At 40.0% G+C, this 22,235-nt stretch overlaps 1 protein-coding gene across 2 annotated transcripts in view; it reads left to right on the top strand.

Moving 5' to 3' along the window:
• LOC122798730 (zinc finger protein 883-like) overlaps nt 1-22,235 on the top strand; it is a 139,689-nt gene that overhangs the window by 11,363 nt on the left and 106,091 nt on the right. For both annotated transcript variants that reach the window (XM_044067830.1, XM_044067831.1), the window contains exon 2: nt 11,383-11,509. In XM_044067830.1, the coding sequence (XP_043923765.1) occupies nt 11,383-11,509 (127 nt within the window). The remainder of the gene's footprint in view (nt 1-11,382; nt 11,510-22,235) is intronic.

Below are 22,235 nucleotides of genomic sequence, written 5' to 3' on the forward strand. Positions count from 1 at the left end.
CAGCTGGAGAGTCAATTATGGCTCCCAGTTTGTAGTCATCGGTGAACTTGGTTAGCCATAGTCCTCCTGTATTTGCCTGTACTTCTGAGAAGCATATGCTGAACAGTAGGGGTCCCAGGACCGAGCCTTGTAGGACACCACTTGTGACTTGTTTAGAGTCAGACCTGGAGCCCGCTATTCTTACCGTGTGAGTTCTGTCTGCAAGCCAATTGGCAACCCATCTCGTGAAATAGGGGTTTATGTTCAGGCTGGTGAGTTTTTCTGTAATACCCGAGTAGGGAATGGTGTTGAAAGCCTTGGCGAGGTCAAGGTAGGCTGTGTGAACCACCTTTCCCTCGTCTATGGCCTTGGTGACTGTCTCGAAGAAGTCAACCAGGTTTAGTAGGCATGATCTGCCCTTAACAAAGCTGAACTGAGTCGGGTCAAGTGTTTGAAGGTTCCCAATGTCTTTGTTATTGAGTTCCATGATGATGCACTCCATACAGGCTAGTCAGGCTTATGGGGCGATAGTTACCAGGGTCAGTTGTGGCCCCTCCTTTGTGGAGAGGAATAACTGTTGCTGTGCGCCATTCTATGGGCACATAGCCTGTGGAGAGGCTGAGGTTGAACAGCGTGTTTAGGTGGGGGGGGGTTAGTTAGTTCTGTAGTTCGTGCAAGACGCAGCCTGGGACACCATCTGGTCCCATTGACGCTGTGTTTTTGGCTTTTGAAAGGGCTGTTTTCACCTGTGTGTGTGTGATTTTTGGGACACTACACTTTTTCTGGTATTGTTGTGGGCCCTTTTGGAGGTGAGAGGGGGGTGAAGTTTGCACTGAATCTGTCTGCCAGGATGTTGGCAATATCAGTAGGTTCAGTATATTTTGTGCTATTTTGCACTAGTTCAGTGCATATCTGCGAGTTGCCACTTAGATTCTTAACATAGCTAAAGAAGGCTTTGCGGTCATCTTTTCAATCCTTGGCTATTTTTCTTTCGAAGTTAGCCTTGGATGATTTCATGAGGGACCTTAGTTTCTTACTGATACTGATCAGGGATGTCTTTCCTTCTTGGGATTTGCTTTTTTTCTGAACTAGTTTCCTCCTTCTACTGTATAGCCTGTTTATGGCAGGAATCCACCAAACTGGTTTCCTTCTCTTAGAGGAGTGAGTCTTGGTTTTGCTAGGGATGGCACGATCCATGCATCCTTGTACGTGCTCATAGAGTGCATTTGTAAAGGTTTCTGCATCTTGGGCAGTGTTATCCTTTTGCGTGGGGGCTGTGAAACTTACCACCTCTGTCTTAAGTAAGGTGAAGTTTGCTTTAGAAAAGTTTTTTACTGTGGTTTCCTTAGTTGGGGGTGGTGGTGGGGTGTGGACATCTAGAGTGATTAATTTATGGTCTGATCTAACCAGTGACGGGTTGACCTCCAGTGTGGAACACCTGTCGCCCATGTTGGTGATGACCAGGTCCAATATGTTTTCACCTCTGGTAGGGGAGTTTACCAACTGATCCAGGGCATTTGAGTTGATGAATTCCAGGAAGCGCTGGACCTGGGAGTTTGTACTCGAGTAGTTTTCCCAGTGAATGGTAAGGTAATTGAAATTGTCATTCCACCTTTCTGTAGACATTGGAAAACATGAAGGTCCTATTGAACACCCTGATATTGGGCGATTTCCATGGTCTACCTTCCTTTTACATAAAGATTTGCTTCACACGTTTATGCACATAATGCTCTTTTTATCACTTTTCTTGATCTGGACAGGTGCCCAGGTTTGAGCCTGTCACTACCTCACAGACACTGTCCATATCAAGTGCTTTCATTTGGGCATATATTCCATGTCCTAAGTCAAATATATTAATCTAAGTTGTATGGCCTTATAGTATGCCAAAAAATCTGGAAGTCCAAAATGATCATGTTCTTTGTCAGCATTACATTTTTTCCCATTGCTTCTTTCTCTTTTGTTTTCATTTAAGCATCATAGTTTCCTTTTTTATATTCTTCCGCATCTGCCTAATCCACAAAAAGAACAAGTCGGACCAAAAATATCTTAGTCACTGTACATTACTGTCAATGTCCATGAATAACAATTTCAACAGTCATATCATATCATTTTTTGAGTAATTTCTTCCCACATTTACTTAACAGCTTGCTCAACATCTAGTTTCAACCAAACATCCAAGTATCTCATCTTATCATGACCTCCCAAGAGGGGAAACTCTGCAGTAAGTCATGTTGAGGTATGATTCATTACTATAGCCTCTATTTTTGCTTCGTTTCTTTATAATTGTCTGCTATTAAAATATTTCAGTTTTATCAAATATAACTTTTATATCATATTATGGATCAGTAAAATAACGTTACGACATCTGCAAAAATGGCAGTGTTCTCATTAGTATTTCTCCATTTATTTGCACTTATGTTTGTTTGTTTTATATCCCTGGCTTCTTCTTCTTTTGGCTTTTCCTGGTTAGGGGGTGCCACAGCGGATAACCTGTCCGCTCATGATTGGCAGTGGAGTTTTATGGTGTTGAGTTGCCAGCCCAGTGCCCAGCCTTCCACAGAAGGCACACACACGCACACACTCACACCTAGGGCCAATGTAGAGTGTCCAATCCACCTATAGCATGTCTTTGGGATATGGGAGGAAACTGGAGTACCAGGAGGAAACCCACGCAACCATAGGGAGGACATGCAGACTCCGCATAAAAGGCACCCCAGCCGAAGATCAAACCGGAGAACCTCTTGCTGTGAGGTGACAACGCTAACTGCTGCACCGTCATGGCTGCCCAGCTCACCACCACACTTCAGCCTATCTTGAATTCCTCTGTAGATAATAAATATTAATGTTGTCCATGATTATGGAAACCAAAATGCCTCAAAAATATGTCTTCATAAATGCCCATCTCACTGTGTCAAATGTGTTTTTGGCATCCAAACCTGTTAACATTAATATATTATAATTGTTTAGTGCATCCTTTTGGATCATAAAGGTTATGTTAATAATGTCAAATGTTTGTCTACCTTTTGTAAACCCACACTAATCCAAGTCTGTTATTCTTGGCAATATTTTTATTGCTGTTCTTGCCAAAATTGTTATAAACACTTTGTAATGATGATTAAAAATCAAATGGATCTGTATGACCCTGGATCAAAAAAAATGTTCCCCCTCATTTGGTATAATTACCACTACTGTTTCTTTTCAAGTCAATGGTACATACCCATCCAGAAAAATATTGTTAAAAAGTACTAGCCAGACTTTTATCATCTCTTTCTCCTTGTTTTTCCATACTTTTGTTTGAATTCCATCACCACTAGGTGTGTACCTTGTAATCTGGTGTCTCATTGCTTCTTTTAATGCTAATATCCTTCTTTCTACTTCTGTTAACTGGGTCCACATCTTATCTACCCTACCATTGTCAGAATTCCTCACTCTAGGCTATCATCCTTTCAACCTTCTGTTGCCTCAAATGTTGAGACAGCAGCCTGGCTGCCCTATAGTTATTATTGAAAAGTAATTATCTTAAAATCTTTGTCATATGTTCATTCACATTTTATACATACTTTTTTGTAGACATTCTAGCTTCTTTCAGTTACTCTTCAACCTATGTTCCACTTATTCTTTTTTGCTTTTGTAAATCTTTTCCTTTTTTAAGTCCTGTTGCTATCTAATGTGACTGTTATTCCATTAAGGGCGGCACAGTGGTGCAGCTGTTAACGTTGTTGCCTCACAGCAAGAGGTTCACCGGTTCAATTCTCGGCTGGGGTGCCTTCTGTGTGGAGTTTGCATGTTCTCCCTGTGTTCGCGTGGGTTTCCTCCGGGTACTCTGGTTTCCTCCCACATTCCAAAGACATGCATCTGGAGCATTTCTCCCCGGGCCTCCGCTGAAAACAGGCTCTGTAGAACCTAGTCGGACTTTGCCGGTCAACAAATGATAAATAAATAAATAAATATCTCATTTGCTTTTTTGCTTTTGTAAATCCTTTCCTTTTTAAGTCCTATTGCTATCTAATGTGACTGTTATTCCATATCACATTTGCTTTCATTGTGACCATATTTCTAATCTTCAGGTTACAATTATTCCAATTCTTTGCAAGCTCTTTAGTACTTATGCTCAAGTCTAATAACATTTTAGACAGAGTTTAAGCTACTAATTCATTAAACAACTTTCTTTTCAGAATAAATACTGGAAAGTGCCAGTGTTAGTCATAACAGACTTTTATTTGGCTACAAAACATAATTTGCATAGGTTCATTGGGTGCATGGTCTGACACTATTACCTGATGTGTTTCTGTCCCCATCTGGTAATCTTATGATATCACGGCCCTCCAAAGACATCTTCCTTATTTCCTTGATGAAAGAGCATAGCTTCTCTTATAATATTTTTTGTATCTTGTCCCACTGCTTTCCATGGACTATGTACTGTAGTTAGTGTAAATCTTGTATCTGCTAACAAGCTCTGTCCACTATAAATCTTTCCTGCCTGTCCTCCGTCTTTAATATTTATTCCCTTGTCCCTTTTAATTAATATTGAAATTCCTTTCTTTCTCTGTCCTTTGGTCCAAGCAAAGAAAACCCTCATTCCCAATTTTCTTTACAAAACGTTCATGTTTTTTATGATTCCGGTTTATTCCTGTAACATTATTACCTGTGCATTACTCTTATGAATGTAAATCAGTATATTTTCCTCTTTTTTCCTGCCAAGTCCATTAATGTTCCGAATGATTAAGTCAAATTGTGCCATAGTAAATATTATTGTCTTTGTGTTACAAACTATTCTGTTTCTATCACTTTTTGTATCACTTTATAGATTGTCCCAGTTTAAGCTAATCTCTTATTAGAACACACAATTCCTTCCCTACTCAAGAAATAAACAGCATGTTAACTCTATACTTACTTTTGCAAGGCTGTTGAGCAGCTTAAAGCTTCTTCCAGTTCTCTACAGACTGACTTGAACCCGGATTTCCTTCTTTTAGTTGGAGAACAGTATTTTAAATCTGATCTGTTTATTTCACTTGCCTGAATCATTTTATACCCAAATATGTTCTTCTATCAGTGTGTTGCTAGATGGCCAGGCTAACTACATTCTTTCATATTTATTCCTACAGGTTGTTCATTCCTTCAGGCAGTAAACTTTTTAACACATCTCCTTTGCCTTTCATTATAAGTTTCAAATGCTGTAGCTATTTTTAAAAGGTCAAACTTCCCTATCCAGACACTGTGAATCTATCCTCTTACTGGGAAGGTAGGTTGCATATCAACAGTCCTGGAGACAGGCCAGTTTGCAAAGTGAAATCTCCCATTATGCAGCCTGGTAACACATGTGGCTTTAACAGGGCATCATACAACATTAAATGAAGTAGTTATTTTCTCACTTTTAGTTCCTGATCTCAGTGGTTTTAAAACGTCTTCCAGTGTGCATCTTTTTCATTTTAATTATACCAATGACCCTTGTTCATATATATTTTCTTGCATTTAAAGAACTTCTCTAAGTCACTGTTTCATGTTATTTAATGCCTAGTACTTACTGGTGTCAATGATTTTAAAGTATCCTTCAGAATACAACACACATTTTGATTATATCACATCTTTTTTAAAGTGCTGTCCTCACTCAGTGTTCCTCCTGGTGCATGTTTTTATAGAATATCCCATTCTTTTTGAAAAACATTTTATCTCCTTTGTTTTATCAGTTATTTTCTTTTAGAAAACAGGAAAGAGATATACAGGAAATCTCCCTTGAGGTGTCCATAGTTTGGTTTTCTACATCTGCTGACTGATTGCACGTTCCCTGTTTAACTTCTTCTCCTTCCAACCTTTTCATCTTGCCAGTTCATGATGTACCTGTTGAGGATCTGTGAATGTAGAAGACTGAAAGTAAATCAGGATAAAGTAACTTGAAACAAAGTTTTGTTTCTCTGCAGAGCCTTCTGAAAGACAGAAAAGTATTTCTGTTAGTTGTGTTTGCAATGGAAAGTGTACACATAAACCCTGACTTTTAAGATTGTTCTCTTTCTTTACAAAATAAAAAGAATTTCCTCCTTTAACTGATATGTCTGTAGTTTAATCTGTACAGGTCTTGGTTTATTTTTCAATCTCAGATTGGAAATATTTACTCACTGTACTTTTTTTTAATATCAGCAATAGAACCTCCAGCCCATTTGCTGAAGCATTTTCTTATAAAAGCTTTGCGGTCCTTCCCTTCACTTTGTTATGACACTCCTGTAAACCTCCCATTGTCTCCTTGAGATATATTCTCCAGTTTGTTCATTTCTTTGCCATTTGTTCATATTTTAATTGTTGTTCCACCATTTGTTCTTTCTTTTACTTTTCAGCATTTTGCATATCATTTTTGTTCTAAATGTCTGGTTAAAACATCTTTTATTTTCTGCAGCTTTCTTTTATTTTTCTCTATATTCTAAAAGAGAATTCTAAAATATTCTAAAAGAGAACCACTTATCTTGAAAATCCCAAGAGTACATTTGTCAGTCTTTCTCTAGGGTGGCAGAAGAGGTTTCTCCTTCGGGTGCTATTACCATCTGTTTTTCCTACAGCTTTGCCACCACACTGCTTTCAGTCTCCTTCTGTTCACCTTCTGGACATTGTAGTCACTTTACCACCAAATTATGTTAACAATTTATAGCAGTTTGAAAAAAAATACAGAAGCTTGCAGGCTTTTGCTGTTTTGAGCTGTTTTCTGCCTAGAACTCTGTTTTAAGCTGCTTATGTTATTGCCATCACTTTGAAAAGCCAGACCTGTGATCTTTTTGGCTAGAAACCTTTGAACTCTTTCTGATCAATATGTTTAGTGAGATATATCCCAAAGGGGAAGGAGTATTGTTCTCAATAATTAGCCTAATCAATGCTGAGAATAAGAGAGTGATTATCTCTGTAGACTTTGATGATATTCATTTGGCAAAAGAATTCCCGATAGCCATTGTTACACGATGTCCAGAAGAGAGGGAGTTATCAACCGAAATCCCTAGGTTCTTAACTACATTTTTGTTTTATAATGGAGTATTGTTTATGCAGCATAACGAGGGGAGAGATTGTCTACCAAAAGTGATGGCACTACACTTTTTTAGCAATTTGTTTGAACCCATTTTAGTACACCAGGAGTTTACTAAGGAAAGTTCATTCTGGGTGGTTTGTTTGTTGGAGGGTTTATAGGTTCATAGGTGTGTACTAGGCTAATGGCCCTGGAGCCTTTACAAGCCTAGCCCATAAAAGTGCCCTGGCATTGTGCCGCCTGATGTTAGTTCCCATTGCCTCTATCAATTAGAGCCACTGGAGTGATCCCCAGGGTGAACTTTTTATTTCCCATCCACTCATCAAGATTTCTCTTGAGGAGGGCCAGTTGTTAGGTGTTCTGCTTGACATGTATGGGAAGTCTATTCCAGAGCATGGGCAGTCTCTGGGTTATGAACCTGTCCCTCCAGCATGTTATGTTGATTGTGGTAATGAGGTTGAGGTCTCTGGAGCATGTGGGTGACTTAACAACACTCCTAGGTTGCAGTTGTCTCTCAACATCATTAGCCAAAGATGTTAACTCAAAGCATGGAGATCTAAGAAGTAAATCCCAAAAAGGAGAGGTCCCAGCACTGAACCATGAGGGACACCATTGGTTACTTTCACATTTTCAGATGAAGTACCTGCAATTCTCACTGTTGCAATCCATCTTGCCATTTATAACCTGATTTTTAAATCATTAAGATTTTATATGATGCCAGCATGAGGAATGGTACCAGAGGCCTTGGCCAGTTTAAGATATGCTGTGTGAAGATGGCACTAAATTTATTTGCAAGGATATTGTCAATGTCTATTGCATCAGAACAGGAGGTCTCATCACAAATGCATTTAGAACAGTGCAGGGAATTGTTAAATAGTTTTCTAACATTACAAACGAAGGATTTATAGTTACCTTTGGCTTTATAAGCCATTGTGTGTTCATGAGCTGTTTTAGTGGACCTGATAATGTTCTTAATTTTTTTGTAATGTTTTTGTATGCAATTTAAGGATTTTATTTCTGGGTTTTTTTTTGTATACTTTATGCATGGAAGTGTATCACCAAGGTGTTTGTTTTTGAATTTCCCTTGATACTTGATTCTGACAGGCACTGTCAGCTCTATGCATTTTCATAAATTGGTGTAGAATTCCATAGTGAAGCTTACTGCTATATCAAGGTCAGGGGAGGTGCAGTCATAAGTACATTTTGATATTTTATTGTAGAAGAGGTTGAGGGTGGCATGTTTGCAGTCCTTAAATTCAGTGTGGCTTGGTGTGGGAGCTGTTTGAGAACTTAGAGGAGAAGATGACAACACTGGGGTCAGAGATCACTGGGGAATGATATACTGGGGGAATAGTGCAAGAAACAGTCATATTTGTAAAAATCAAGTTGAGAATACTGTGTCTCCTAGTAGGTTTATTTATCAACTGCTAAAGGGAAATTTTGTTTGTTAAGCCTAGGAATATTTGAGTATATCTTACATCTGAGGTATAGGTATCTCATTTTACTGAAGGATGGTTAAATCAACCCAAAGTAGTGGAGTTTTAGTCATAGAAACTATACAAACATGGATGTTTTCCAGGTGCAGGAGTGTGTCAAGATCAGAAAATGTATTGCTTAGATATTTTTGTCATTGAGGGGAGCCACCTCAGTGTGCTCTGATTTCAGGACTGAAATGTTAGTTATGTTGGAATGTTTATCAGCTGGACTCTGCCTAAAAAGGCACTGGGGAGCAAAGGCTTTAGCCAGTGTATGGACGTCTTTGAAAGAAAGGTGCTGGCCATCCTAAGCAAAGCAAACTGGATTGTAAAGCATCTTGTCCCATGCTGACACATAGTGGATATCCCTGGAATGACAGCAGCTGTTAAACTAATTACTGAAATCAAATATCTTTTTTTCTATACAGGCATCATTTGAATTGTAGAAAGGATTCAACTCAGAAATAGTGCCTTAACCTGCATGTAAAGTTTTGACATTTATCTATCTATATATTGCTCCTTTGTTGACTGGGTTAGTTCTACTAGATTACTGGCATTTTTTAGGGGAGACCTGAGGTGGTACTTACGATAAGAACAGAACTTTCCCTAAGATTACTGGCATTTTTTAGGGGAGACCTGAGGTGGTACTTACGATAAGAACAGAACTTTCACTAAGATTACTGGCATTTTTTAGGGGAGACCTGAGGTGGTACTTACGATAAGAACAGAACTTTCCCTAAGATTACTGGCATTTTTTAGGGAAGACCTGAGGTGGTACTTATGATAAGAACAAAACTTTCCCTAAGATTACTGGCATTTTTTAGGGGAGACCTGAGGTGGTACTTACGATAAGAACAGAACTTTCCCTAAGATTACTGGCATTTTTTAGGGGAGACCTGAGGTGGTACTTACGATAAGAACAGAACTTTCCCTAAGATTACTGGCATTTTTTAGGGGAGACCTGAGGTGGTACTTACGATAAGAACAGAACTTTCCCTAAGATTATTGGTATTTTTTAGGGGAGACCTGAGGTGGTATTTACGATAAGAACAGAACTTCCCTAAGATTACTGGCATTTTTTAGGGGAGACCTGAGGTGGTACTTACGATAAGAACAGAACTTTCCCTAAGATTACTGGCATTTTTTAGGGGAGACCTGAGGTGGTACTTACGATAAGAACAGAACTTTCCCTAAGATTACTGGCATTTTTTAGGGGAGACCTGAGGTGGTACTTACGATAAGAACAGAACTTTCACTAAGATTACTGGCATTTTTTAGGGGAGACCTGAGGTGGTACTTACGATAAGAACAGAACTTTCCCTAAGATTACTGGCATTTTTTAGGGGAGACCTGAGGTGGTACTTACGATAAGAACAGAACTTTCCCTAAGATTACTGGCATTTTTTAGGGGAGACCTGAGGTGGTATTTACGATAAGAACAGAACTTCCCCTACTCTTTTTTTAGTTTGGTGGAATCTTTTACATCCAACTGAACTATAATCAACTCCAGCGCATGGGACCTCAGTTTAATATCTCATCCAAAGGATGGCATACTCAGCAGGGAAGCACGCCCCTTAATGATGCACTGCAGTGGCAGAAAGCCAAACAGCTGGAGAGGGAATAGAACTCACAGCCTTCTGGTCTCCCAGTAATTAAGATAAGTGTGCTACCTGTTGCACCATTGGCATGTTTCTGGGCATGTCCCTCAGGGTTTTACTTCTCAAGCTGTTGGCTCCTGCATGTAACACTACTATGGTGTAGTCATATTTTTCAGGACTTAGGGCCCTTTGGGCCCTTTATCATCAGAGATCCTAGGATGTGAAAAATAATTTACTATAATCCTGTCCTTGTCCAGCCTTGTGAGTGACAAGTCAGTGTGGCACTAAAACATTTTTATTAGTGCTGTAGTTTGATGTGGTAGGTCTGGGGTGTTTATGCTCAGGGTGGCTCTTTATGTGACGTATGCATGAGGTGGATGAGTGGCCTAATCGTTGCTGAGACTTAATCTTCTTATTTGTAGGAGGCTTTGGGAGTGGTTCATAGGTACTTACTAGGATCTTTAGAGGCATAACCCTGCATTGCCATGAAATTCTAAGCCCTTGTAATTTAAGTACAAATAACCGAGAGGCTTCTTTTACAGTCTCAGTAAAAGGTGTTCGGGTGTGATTATTGAAGGATTGTAGTAGAGATGTATGAAGTTCACGGGGTAAGTTTTTAGTTGAGGGCAGGCTCCTGATTAATTGGGCATTTACACCTCTCAGAGATGGAATTATCAGTGATAATGTTAATTATTTCTATGTATAAGGTATTTTGTACACTTTCTTAGGAGATATAGTGCTAAAACGCTGGCAGTAGAGGAGAAAGTACCAGCCTGGCCGTCAAACCTGCCCAGTGGATAGGTGTTAAGATGAGAAAAGTGAATGCTAAAGAGGGTTTATGTAATTAAGGTAGAATACAAAAAATATACAGAATGATCACTAGTGATTGGCAGTTCTGTCCTAGGTGGTGCAGATTTTAAAAGTTAAGATGGAAAAAGGGGGTTTAATACTTCTAGGTATTGTGTTGTGCACTCAGTAGGCAGGAAGATGTAAATGAAAACATAGTTCAAGCTTTAGTAATTTCACCAACTGCCACAATCAGTGGCTTCTCAAGTAGCCAAAATACTGGAAATGTTGCCATATACATAAAAAACTGATAAAACTTGAAAATGAGTGGTAGCCTGTTTGCTAGCCAGTATCTGCAATTGCTGAATGTCCATTAAGCACAACAGTGGAATCAGCTTTTTCCTTGTAGAATGTTGGAAGCATGTTTGTAATGTATGCACTAAGTCCGAACATAGTTTGTTACTGTATTTTCAAAACATTTCAAATGTATCTGGGTGTACAGTGAAGTTAAAAGCAATACACTCACTTTGTGTGCTTCTAGGTGCCAGAAAACTTTGAAGATGTTGTTGTTGAGTTCTCAAGAGAGGAGTGGGACCTGCTGAGCGACCAGGAGAAAGAGCTGCACAGGGAGGTGATGGTACAGAACTATGAGAGCATGGTGTCACTAGGTAAGGGGGAATGATAACAGAAGTGAGAACATTATTTGTGGGTTGTGCTTAAAACTTCAGGGACATTGTTACATGCATTTAGGCTAACCTTTTACATTTTATTACTTTCTTTAAATGAAAGTGCTATGAACTGGTGTCCTTAGTCTGTTGCGTGCTTGATATTATTTTTGTTAATTACACCACTTAACAACTGTCTGTTTAAGTAGTGACATAGTAGTTTTACTTTGATTAATTGACTAACACCAACTTGTATATTTTGCAACTAGTGATTCTAGGAATCATATGTTCATGGGCTGTCACTAGGGTAATGACCACAACAGCACTTACAGGTCCAGCTATATACCCCAAACCATTTTAGTGCCAAATATCTAGGGTGCCTATATGGGGGGGGGGGCATGTTATTAGGGAAGTGACCAAAGATTTGTAGGGGGTGTTAATTAGTTGTACGGTAGGTTTTAGTTAGGAAGCTAGGTTTAGCTTCTCAGAAATGCATGATGCAGGTTGCAGTACTGCCCATTAAATGAATTAGTAAATTATAGTGTCAGCCACTCTGTTGTTAGAAGAGACAGGATATCTTTATGTCTTGAGATATTTAAAGCTAATATATTTTTACAGATTCTGTCTCTCTATTAATTTTGCTGGATATATGCCTATGTCTTCCTATTTTTTGGCATTTCCACGAATACTTAGAAATTCCTTACTTATCTCTGGCAGCGGAACTATATGAAGTAAAGGATAGTATTCCAAGTTGTACTTGTTTTTTTTGTTTGATTTTATATTCCTTTTGTTGAATATTTCAAAGCATATAATTTCATCTCCACTTAATATCACCCCATTTTACTTTTTATGTTGTTAACCCCTGTTGTACAATAATATATGCAGAAATATACCTTATATAACAGTTTATTATACATCATTTTTTTGTCTCTACTTATGTTGCAACCTTTACATTTCAGCAGCATATTATTAATTCTCATTTTTGTTTCCACCAACTCCTACCCTTCTTTGGGACAGCGTTCCAGTTTTTTAACTATATCCCCTGACAGCCCATATACTGTAATGAAACATGAGATGTAAATTGTGAGACCACCCTACTCCCTAGAAAATAACGTAACACACACACACACACACACACACACACACACACACACACACACACACACACACACACACACACACACACATAATGTAACACACACACACATAACGTAACACACACACACACACACACACACACACACACACACACACACACACACACACACACACACACACACACACACACACACACACACACACACACACATTTATATTTAGAAAATGACATAATCCACTTATAAATATTATCATGTAGTGAACCTGTCCATTAGGTCCTCCCATTCCTTCCTCACTTCCTCCTACTTTTCTTATACCTCAAGCTGCTAGTGCATGCCTATGTGTTCTCATATTATTGAACTTCACTGTTACTTCTCTCCAACTTATCTGACCTTCCAGCTGTTAGATATATGACTCCTTACCGCCTTCCTCTCAGATATAGTAACGTGACTTTCTCCTACTCTCTACATCCAGCCTTCTCTCCACCTAACCTCAAAAGTTTGCACTTCTAACATTTTGGGTCTTGCTTCTCATATGCACTTTCACATTCAGTTGTACCCTTTGGGAGGTCAAGCATTCAAGCTAAATCCCATGCTGATAATACGCCCCTATGAGTCGACCCACTGGTGAAGGATCTGGGTACACTAGTAGGCATAAGCTTTACCGTCAACCTCCACATGGCCACAGTGGTGAGAAAATCCTTTTATGCTGCACAACTTATAAATAAGGGCATGGCATCTAGGTCCAAAGAGGTCATTATCCCACTGTACTCTGCCCTTATCAGACCAATCATACAGTACAATGCTCCTTTTGATATGTACCTGACCAGACATATGTAGCAACTAGACAACCACAGAGGTTCATTACAAAAAGAATACAAGATATAACAAACCCGCCTTATGCAGAGTGCCTTAAAGCCCTTTCCCTCTGCTCAGTCTCTCATAGATTTTCTGAGGGGTGACCTGTGCCTGGCTTATAAGGCATCCACAAACCTCACACTTATGAATCTCCTACATATTCTCACATTTCATCCTATACCTAAGCTGCTGAGGTGGTTCTATCCCCCAAACAGCTATAACACCTCACACAACCAAGCCCAATTTATCCTAAATCATCAAATATGTCATCTTACTGTACGATAGTTCAGAAATCCCTGCCCAAACCTCAAAGGCTTCCTAGATGAATGTTGGGTAAACAGGATATTCAACAACACACTTACAAGCCAACAGCATCTACAGAAATAAACAGTAAAAGAGAAAAAGTGGCTCATGCAGCTGACAAGCCAATGCCTTTAAGGCAACAAGGCCTGGCAAGCACATCTTAGGTTCATAGGTTCATACTAGGCTATCTGCCCTAGGGCATTTATAAGCCTAGCCAGAGTATGTTTGGCTTTAGCCACCCATTTTAAATGAATTTTGCTATGCCCTTTTTCGAGGTTAGTATACTGTGCCTCTGTCTAACAGTGACACAGAAGTGATACCCGGGGTAAACCTACGATCTCCCATCTACTCATCAAGATTCCTCTTGAAGAGAGTCAATGAGGGACTCTGCCTAACCTGGACTGGGATTTTATTCTATAGTGAAGGGAGCCTCTGGGTTATGAATCTGTCCCTCCAGCATGTCCTATTTATTTCAGTGCTGAGGTTCAAGTCTCTCGAGCGTGTAGCTCAATGGGATTGGGATTTTCTGAGGTGCAGCATGTCCATTAATTCCGGGTTGGACATGGCTTTATACGTCAGGCACAGATCAGCTCTGAGCAGGTGGTATGCCACTGAGTAGAGCTGGAATTTCTTTAACCAGGCAGCATATGACATCTGTTTGAGCCCTTTGATCATCTTCGTGTGGTACTTTTGGGGTCTTTCCAGTTGCTGCAGTTGTCTGGTAAGGTACATCCCAAAAGGGGCATTGTACTCAATTATGGGCCTGATGAGGGATGAGTAAAGAGGCACAATGACCTCCCCTGATCTAGATGTGAATCCCTTCATGATTAGGTGGGCTATATAAAATGTTTTTCTAACCACTTTGGCCACGTGGTTGTCAAATGAGAGATTGCTATCAACTTGGGTCCCTAGGTCCCTAATTACTTCTTCCGTACTTAATGGATTACCACCTATGTGGTAATTTGTGGACACTTTGTTTTTGCCAAAGGGGATGACTATACACTTTTTGGCGTTTAGCTTGAGGCCATGGCTCTGGCACCAGTTGTCTGTTTCTATGAGGCACTTTTGTAGGATGCCTGTGTCGGCTGGAGAGTTGATTTTGGTGCCTAGTTTGCAGTCATCTGCGAACTTGGTCAGCCACAGTCCTTCTGTGTTAGCCTGTACCCCCGAGAAATATATACCGAACAAGAGCGGTCCCAGGACTGAGCCTTGTGGGATGCCATTTGTAACTGGTTTGGAGTCTGACATGGCTCCAGCAATTCTAACCATGTGGGTTCTGTCCTTGAGCCAGTTTGCAACTCATCTAGTGACATAGGGGTTTATATTTAAGCTGGTGAGCTTATCTATAATGCCCGAATGGGGAATTGTATCAAAGGCTTTTGCAAGGTCCAGGTAGGCTGTGTGGATCACCTTCCCCCCGTCAATGGCCTTGGTGACTGTTTCAAAGAAATCAACCAGGTTGATTTCATTAAATGAATTAGTAAATTATAGTGTCAGCCACTCTGTTGTTAGAAGAGACAGGATATCTTTATGTCTTGAGATATTTAAAGCTAATATATTTTTACAGATTCTGTCTCTCTATTAATTTTGCTGGATATATGCCTATGTCTTCCTATTTTTTGGCATTTCCACGAATACTTAGAAATTCCTTACTTATCTCTGGCAGCGGAACTATATGAAGTAAAGGATAGTATTCCAAGTTGTACTTGTTTCTTTTTGTTTGTTTTTATATTCCTTTTGTTGAATATTTCAAAGCATATAATTTCATCTTCACTTAATATCACCCCATTTTACTTTTTATGTTGTTAACCCCTGTTGTACAATAATATATGCAGAAATATACCTTATATAACAGTTTATTATACATCATTTTTTTGTCTTTACTTATGTTGCAACTTTTACATTTCAGCAGCATATTATTAATTCTCATTTTTGTTTCCACCAACTCCTACCCTTCTTTGGGACAGCGTTCCAGTTTTTTAACTATATCCCCTGACAGCCCATATACTGTAATGAAACATGAGATGTAAATTGTGAGACCACCCTACTCCCTAGAAAATAACGTAACACACACACACACACACACACACACACACACACACACACACACACACACACACACACACACACACACACACACACACACACACACACACACACACACACACACACACACACACACACATAATGTAACACACACACACACACACACACACACACACACACACACACACACACACACACACACACACACACACACACACACACATTTATATTTAGAAAATGACATAATCCACTTATAAATATTATCATGTAGTGAACCTGTCCATTAGGTCCTCCCATTCCTTCCTCACTTCCTCCTACTTTTCTTATACCTCAAGCTGCTAGTGCATGCCTATGTGTTCTCATATTATTGAACTTCACTGTTACTTCTCTCCAACTTATCTGACCTTCCAGCTGTTAGATATATGACTCCTTACCGCCTTCCTCTCAGATATAGTAACGTGACTTTCTCCTACTCTCTACATCCAGCCTTCTCTCCACCTAACCTCAAAAGTTTGCACTTCTAACATTTTGGGTCTTGCTTCTCATATGCACTTTCACATTCAGTTGTACCCTTTGAGAGGTCAAGCATTCAAGCTAAATCCCATGCTGATAATACGCCTCTATGAGTCGACCCACTGGTGAAGGATCTGGGTACACTAGTAGGCATAAGCTTTACCGTCAACCTCCACATGGCCACAGTGGTGAGAAAATCCTTTTATGCTGCACAACTTATAAATAAGGGCATGGCATTTAGGTCCAAAGAGGTCATTATCCCACTGTACTCTGCCCTTATCAGACCAATCATACAGTACAATGCTCCTTTTGATATATACCTGACCAGACGTATGCAGCAACTAGACAACCACAGAGGTTCGTTACAAAAAGAATACAAGATATAACAAACCCACCTTATGCAGAGTGCCTTAAAGCCCTTTCCCTCTGCTCAGTCTCTCATAGATTTTCTGAGGGGTGACCTGTGCCTGGCTTATAAGGCATCCACAAACCTCACACTTATGAATCTCCTACATATTCTCACATTTCATCCTATACCTAAGCTGCTGAGGTGGTTCTATCCCCCAAACATCTATAACACCTCACACAACCAAGCCCAATTTATCCTAAGTCATCAAATATGTCATCTTACTGTATGATAGTTCAGAAATCCCTGCCCAAACCTCAAAGGCTTCCTAGATGAATGTTGGGTAAACAGGATATTCAACAACACACTTACAAGCCAACAGCATCTACAGAAATAAACAGTAAAAGAGAAAAAGTGGCTCATGCAGCTGACAAGCCAATGCCTTTAAGGCAACAAGGCCTGGCGAGCACATCTTAGGTTCATAGGTTCATACTAGGCTATCTGCCCTAGGGCATTTATAAGCCTAGCCAGAGTATGTTTGGCTTTAGCCACCCATTTTAAATTAATTTTGCTATGCCCTTTTTCGAGGTTAATATACTGTGCCTCTGTCTAACAGTGACACAGAAGTGATACCCGGGGTAAACCTACGATCTCCCATCCACTCATCAAGATTCCTCTTGAAGAGAGTCAATGAGGGACTCTGCCTAACCTGGACTGGGATTTTATTCCATAGTGAAGGGAGCCTCTGGGTTATGAATCTGTCCCTTCAGCATGTCCTATTTATTTCAGTGCTGAGGTTCAAGTCTCTCGAGCGTGTAGCTCGATGGGATTGGGATTTTCTGAGGTGCAGCATGTCCATTAATTCCGGGTTGGACATGGCTTTATACGTCAGGCACAGATCGGCTCTGAGCAGGTGGTATGCCACTGAGTAGAGCTGGAGTTTCTTTAACCAGGCAGCATATGACGTCTGTTTGAGCCCTTTGATCATCTTCGTGTGGTACTTTTGGGGTCTTTCCAGTTGCTGCAGTTGTCTGGTAAGGTACATCCCAAAAGGGGCATTGTACTCAATTATGGGCCTGATGAGGAATGAGTAAAGAGGCACGATGACCTCCCCTGATCTAGATGTGAATCCCTTCATGATTAGGTGGGCTACATAAAATGTTTTTCTAACCACTTTGGCCACGTGGTTGTCAAATGAGAGATTGCTATCAACTTGGGTCCCCAGGTCCCTAATTACTTCTTCCGTACTTAATGGATTACCACCTATGTGGTAATTTGTGGGCACTTTGTTTTTGCCAAAGGGGATGACTATACACTTTTTGGCGTTTAGCTTGAGGCCATGGCTCTGGCACCAGTTGTCTGTTTCTATGAGGCCCTTTTGTAGGATGCCTGTGTCGGCTGGAGAGTGGATTATGGCGCCCAGTTTGCAGTCATCTGCGAACTTGGTCAGCCACAGTCCTTCCGTGTTAGCCTGTACCCCCGAGAAATATATACCGAACAAGAGCGGTCCCAGGACTGAGCCTTGTGGGATGCCATTTGTAACTGGTTTGGAGTCTGACATGGCTCCAGCAATTCTAACCATGTGGGTTCTGTCCTTGAGCCAGTTTGCAACTCATCTAGTGACATAAGGGTTTATATTTAAGCTGGTGAGCTTATCTATAATGCCAGAGTGGGGAATTGTATCGAAGGCTTTTGCAAGGTCCAGGTAGGCTGTGTGGATCACCTTCCCCTCGTCAATGGCCTTGGTGACTGTTTCAAAGAAATCAACCAGGTTTAAGAGGCAGGATCTGCCCATAAAAAAGCCAAACTGGGTAGGATCCAGTGTCTGTAGGTCCCCAATATCTTTATTTATGAGGTCCATGATGATCCTTTCCATAGCTTTGCAGACCAAGCTAGTCAGGCATATGGGGCGATAGTTTCCAGGATCCATTGAGGCACCACCTTTGTGGAGTGGGGCCACTGTTGCTGTACACCACTCTTTGGGTACATATCCTGTAGTAAGGCTGAGATTGAACAGTAGTTTTATGTTTGGGTTTAGTTCTTCTTGGAGTTCATGTAGGACACAGCCCGGGACACCGTCTGGTCCCATTGATGCTGTGTTTTTTGCTTTGGAGAGGGCGGCTCTTACCTGAGCATCTGAGATGTCAGGGGGGCAGCACTCTGCTGGGATAGATATTTGCCCTTTTGGTGGGGAAGGGGAGGAGAAGTTTGCACTGAACCTGTCAGCTAGGATGTTGGCAATGTCTGTGGGTTCGGTGTATTTTTTGTCATTTTGGACTAATTCTGAGCATATCTGGAAATTCCCACCCAGGTTCCTAACATAACTAAAGGAAGCCTTGTGATTATCCTTAGTGTCCTGTGCAATTTTTCTCTCGAAGCTGGTAAAGTTATAGTCATAGGTGACTCCATAGTGAGACACGTGGATGTATCACTGACCAGGCTGAGCAAGGACAAAGTGAGGGAAAGGTGTGTGTCGGGTACTAGGATCTGCCATATCACATGTTCCCTCAAGTCCATTCACCCAAGCTAAATGTAAAACTTAGTCTTTGTACATGTGGGAGCGAACAGTTTGAGACACACTTTCCTGGATCTTGTGTAAATAGAAATGACAGAGCTCTCAGAATATGTGTCTGAGGTTAGTATGAAACTAGCCTTGAGCAACATCCTATCATCACCAAGAATGACTGTAACACTTGGCGTAGTCAGTGGTGTCTTTCTAAGGGGGGGGGGGTTTCAATAGATGTATCAGCCTGGGAATCACCCAGAATGACTGTAACACTTGGCATAGTCAGTGGTGTCATTCTAAGGGGGGTTCAATAGATGTATCAGCCTGGGATAAAATAACTGACAACTTTTCTTTGGGAAGGATGGCCTGCACATCCCTTCTTCTGGCTTTCTGCATCCTCATAGTACTTTTTTTAGGAAAGGTCATCTCCTCGAACTACCAACACAGTTAAACAAAATCATGACTATATAAAGGTAGTGCTACCCAGTACTGGAAACTGAAATAAGAAGTTGCACTTTTTAGAGGACTTACTGATCCTTGAAAATAAATATTTGTACTGTTACTGAAGCATGGTTTGAATGAATGTATTGATAGGAATAGAATACTGTTATCATTTGCTGTTTCTTATTTCTCATGGGAAATTTAATAAAATATTTGAATACAAAAATGTATAAGTCAAGACAATGACCTTGAGCTCTTCCATATCCTACCTACCATCAGTAAAAATACATCCCATGTTCTAGCCACCCACCATACTCCCCATGTCATCCACAGCCCATGAGTTATGTTTAAATAAACTGGAGTCCCTTCCCATTGAAGTAAATTCTATTTCCTGGAGGATTTCAACTCTCCATCCATTAACTGAGCAGCCTATACAACCACAAGTAGGTATTCACAAAGCTTCCTAATTTCATAAATGCTAGCTCCTTACATCAGCTAGTTCACATTCCAACTAAAGGCTCAAAACATATTGGATCTAATCCTCACCAATTTAACTCTGCACTTGTAGCTATGCTACCGCAGGTCAAATCCGGCCACCGCTCACTTATATTTGCAATGAGGATGAAACTTGGCTTATCATCAAACTCTTCAATCTTCAGAAATTATTCAAGGGCAAATTTATTACAGCTAGCTGAAGACCAGATGAAATTTAAGTACTCCCAAGGGCAGTTTCCCTATCAGATACAAATAAAATGCTAAGTTCAGAGGAAAAACTATGGTAAAAACCTAGAGTAAACAGACTAAAAAAGGAAGACACAATGTCCATAAGAATAAACTAAATAGCGCAGTTACTAAAAATGAACTCAAAACATAAACAAAAACCTAGAAGCGTAATCAAAATGTCCAAAGATAATTATGATCTGAAATTTGCCACCTGTGGCACAAGACCTTTTAAAGTATGCCAGAAATCTTAGAAGAAGTAATACCCATCACTGCAATAAGTTCATACATAACAACAATACAAACTTACCTTCAGAGGACATAGTCAACATATTAGCTAATAAATTTACCTCTGACTTTACACCCTATTCCCCCTAACTTTCCCCCACATATTAGCATGCTCACTATCCCCTTTCAGATCATCTTGGAGCAAGTCCTGAGGACACATTCCAAGAAATGTGTATAGTGTCCTTTGGCAAACACAGATATCTATGCAAGTTTGTTTGTACTTATCTCAGCTTGTAATACAGTTGATGTAGGTAGACAGTAGCCAGCCAAACAGCTAGATATTCAACAGAAATAAATTCACAGATAAGTGACTAAAATTATAAGCACAGAGAAACCCTCTAGGCTAAGAGTTCAACACCGAATATCAATGAAGTGAAAACAATAAGCCCCACTTGCTGCAAAGAGACAGAGACCACAATTTTTAGGTTCATAGGTTAGTACTAGGCTAACTGCCCTTGCGAGCCATTTTAAGCCTAGCCAGTTATCCCTTGTGAGATTCAAACCCTGCACCTTGTGTTTGTAAGGCAAACATCTTCACCATTAGGCCACCCTCCCAACCCAATATTCAGTGAAACAAATAAATACACAGAAAAATAAAATGCAGCACTATATTTAACACAATATTCAATGAAACAAATAAACAGAAAAATAAAATGCAGTACTATCTTTAGCACTGCAAGTTTGTACTTATCTCAGCTTATAATACAGTTGATGTAGGTTTATAGCAGCCAGCCAAACAGCTAGATATTGAGCACAAATCCATCTACCATAGGTTCATAGGTTCATATGATTCTATGAATCTATGAAGGAATCATAGGCTCATAGGTAAGTACTAGGCTAGCTGCCCTTGTGGGCCATTTTACACCTAGCTAATTTCCCTCAAAGGTGAGAATCAAACCCTGTACTTTGTCTCTATGAGTTTAACACCTTAACTGTTTTGCCAACCCCACCCTCTAAACACAAAGAGATGCACTGTCAAAGCAAGGCTTGAATTCAAAACCTTTAGTTTACAAAAGCAGCACCTTAACCACTTTGCTACAGAGGTCAGGAAAATGTACCTCCCCAATTACCTTAGACATTTTAAAGGACAGGCAGAGCCCTTGATGTGCTATAAAGTCATAACTCCTCATTTACTAGATTGGTGCTCTAACCCCTAAGCTACAAGGCCACCTCATTAGAATAGAATGATTCAGCAGAGGTTTTGTATCACACTCCACCCCCCCCCCCACAAAAAATAAAAAGAAACACACAGCTAGCTGGAGCTACCACATCAGAAATGGTCCAATTATTACTCCAGGTTAATAACCAAAAAGAAGTGGTAAAAGTGCCCAAAAGCAAAACTATTAAATTGTATAAAGGCACCGGAAACTAGCAGATCCACACAACAGAAAAGTTTATTCCAAGTCACAAACAAACACAAGGCACATAAATAAATAACGTTGTAAAACCAATTCCCCTAACGTTTTCGTCTTACAAAACTTCATCAGATAGGCATATACTGTCCAGGTAATTATATAAATACCTTTCCAAATTAAAATTACCCAATGGAAAGCATTCATCAATTAACTCTAAAATGCAATATGTATAAGTTAAACAAAATATATAAAAGCA

The sequence above is a fragment of the Protopterus annectens genome, chromosome 3.part1 (genome assembly GCF_019279795.1).
Source record: "Protopterus annectens isolate FY-2018-M chromosome 3.part1, PAN1.0, whole genome shotgun sequence".
Classification (NCBI taxonomy): Eukaryota; Metazoa; Chordata; order Ceratodontiformes; family Protopteridae; genus Protopterus; species Protopterus annectens.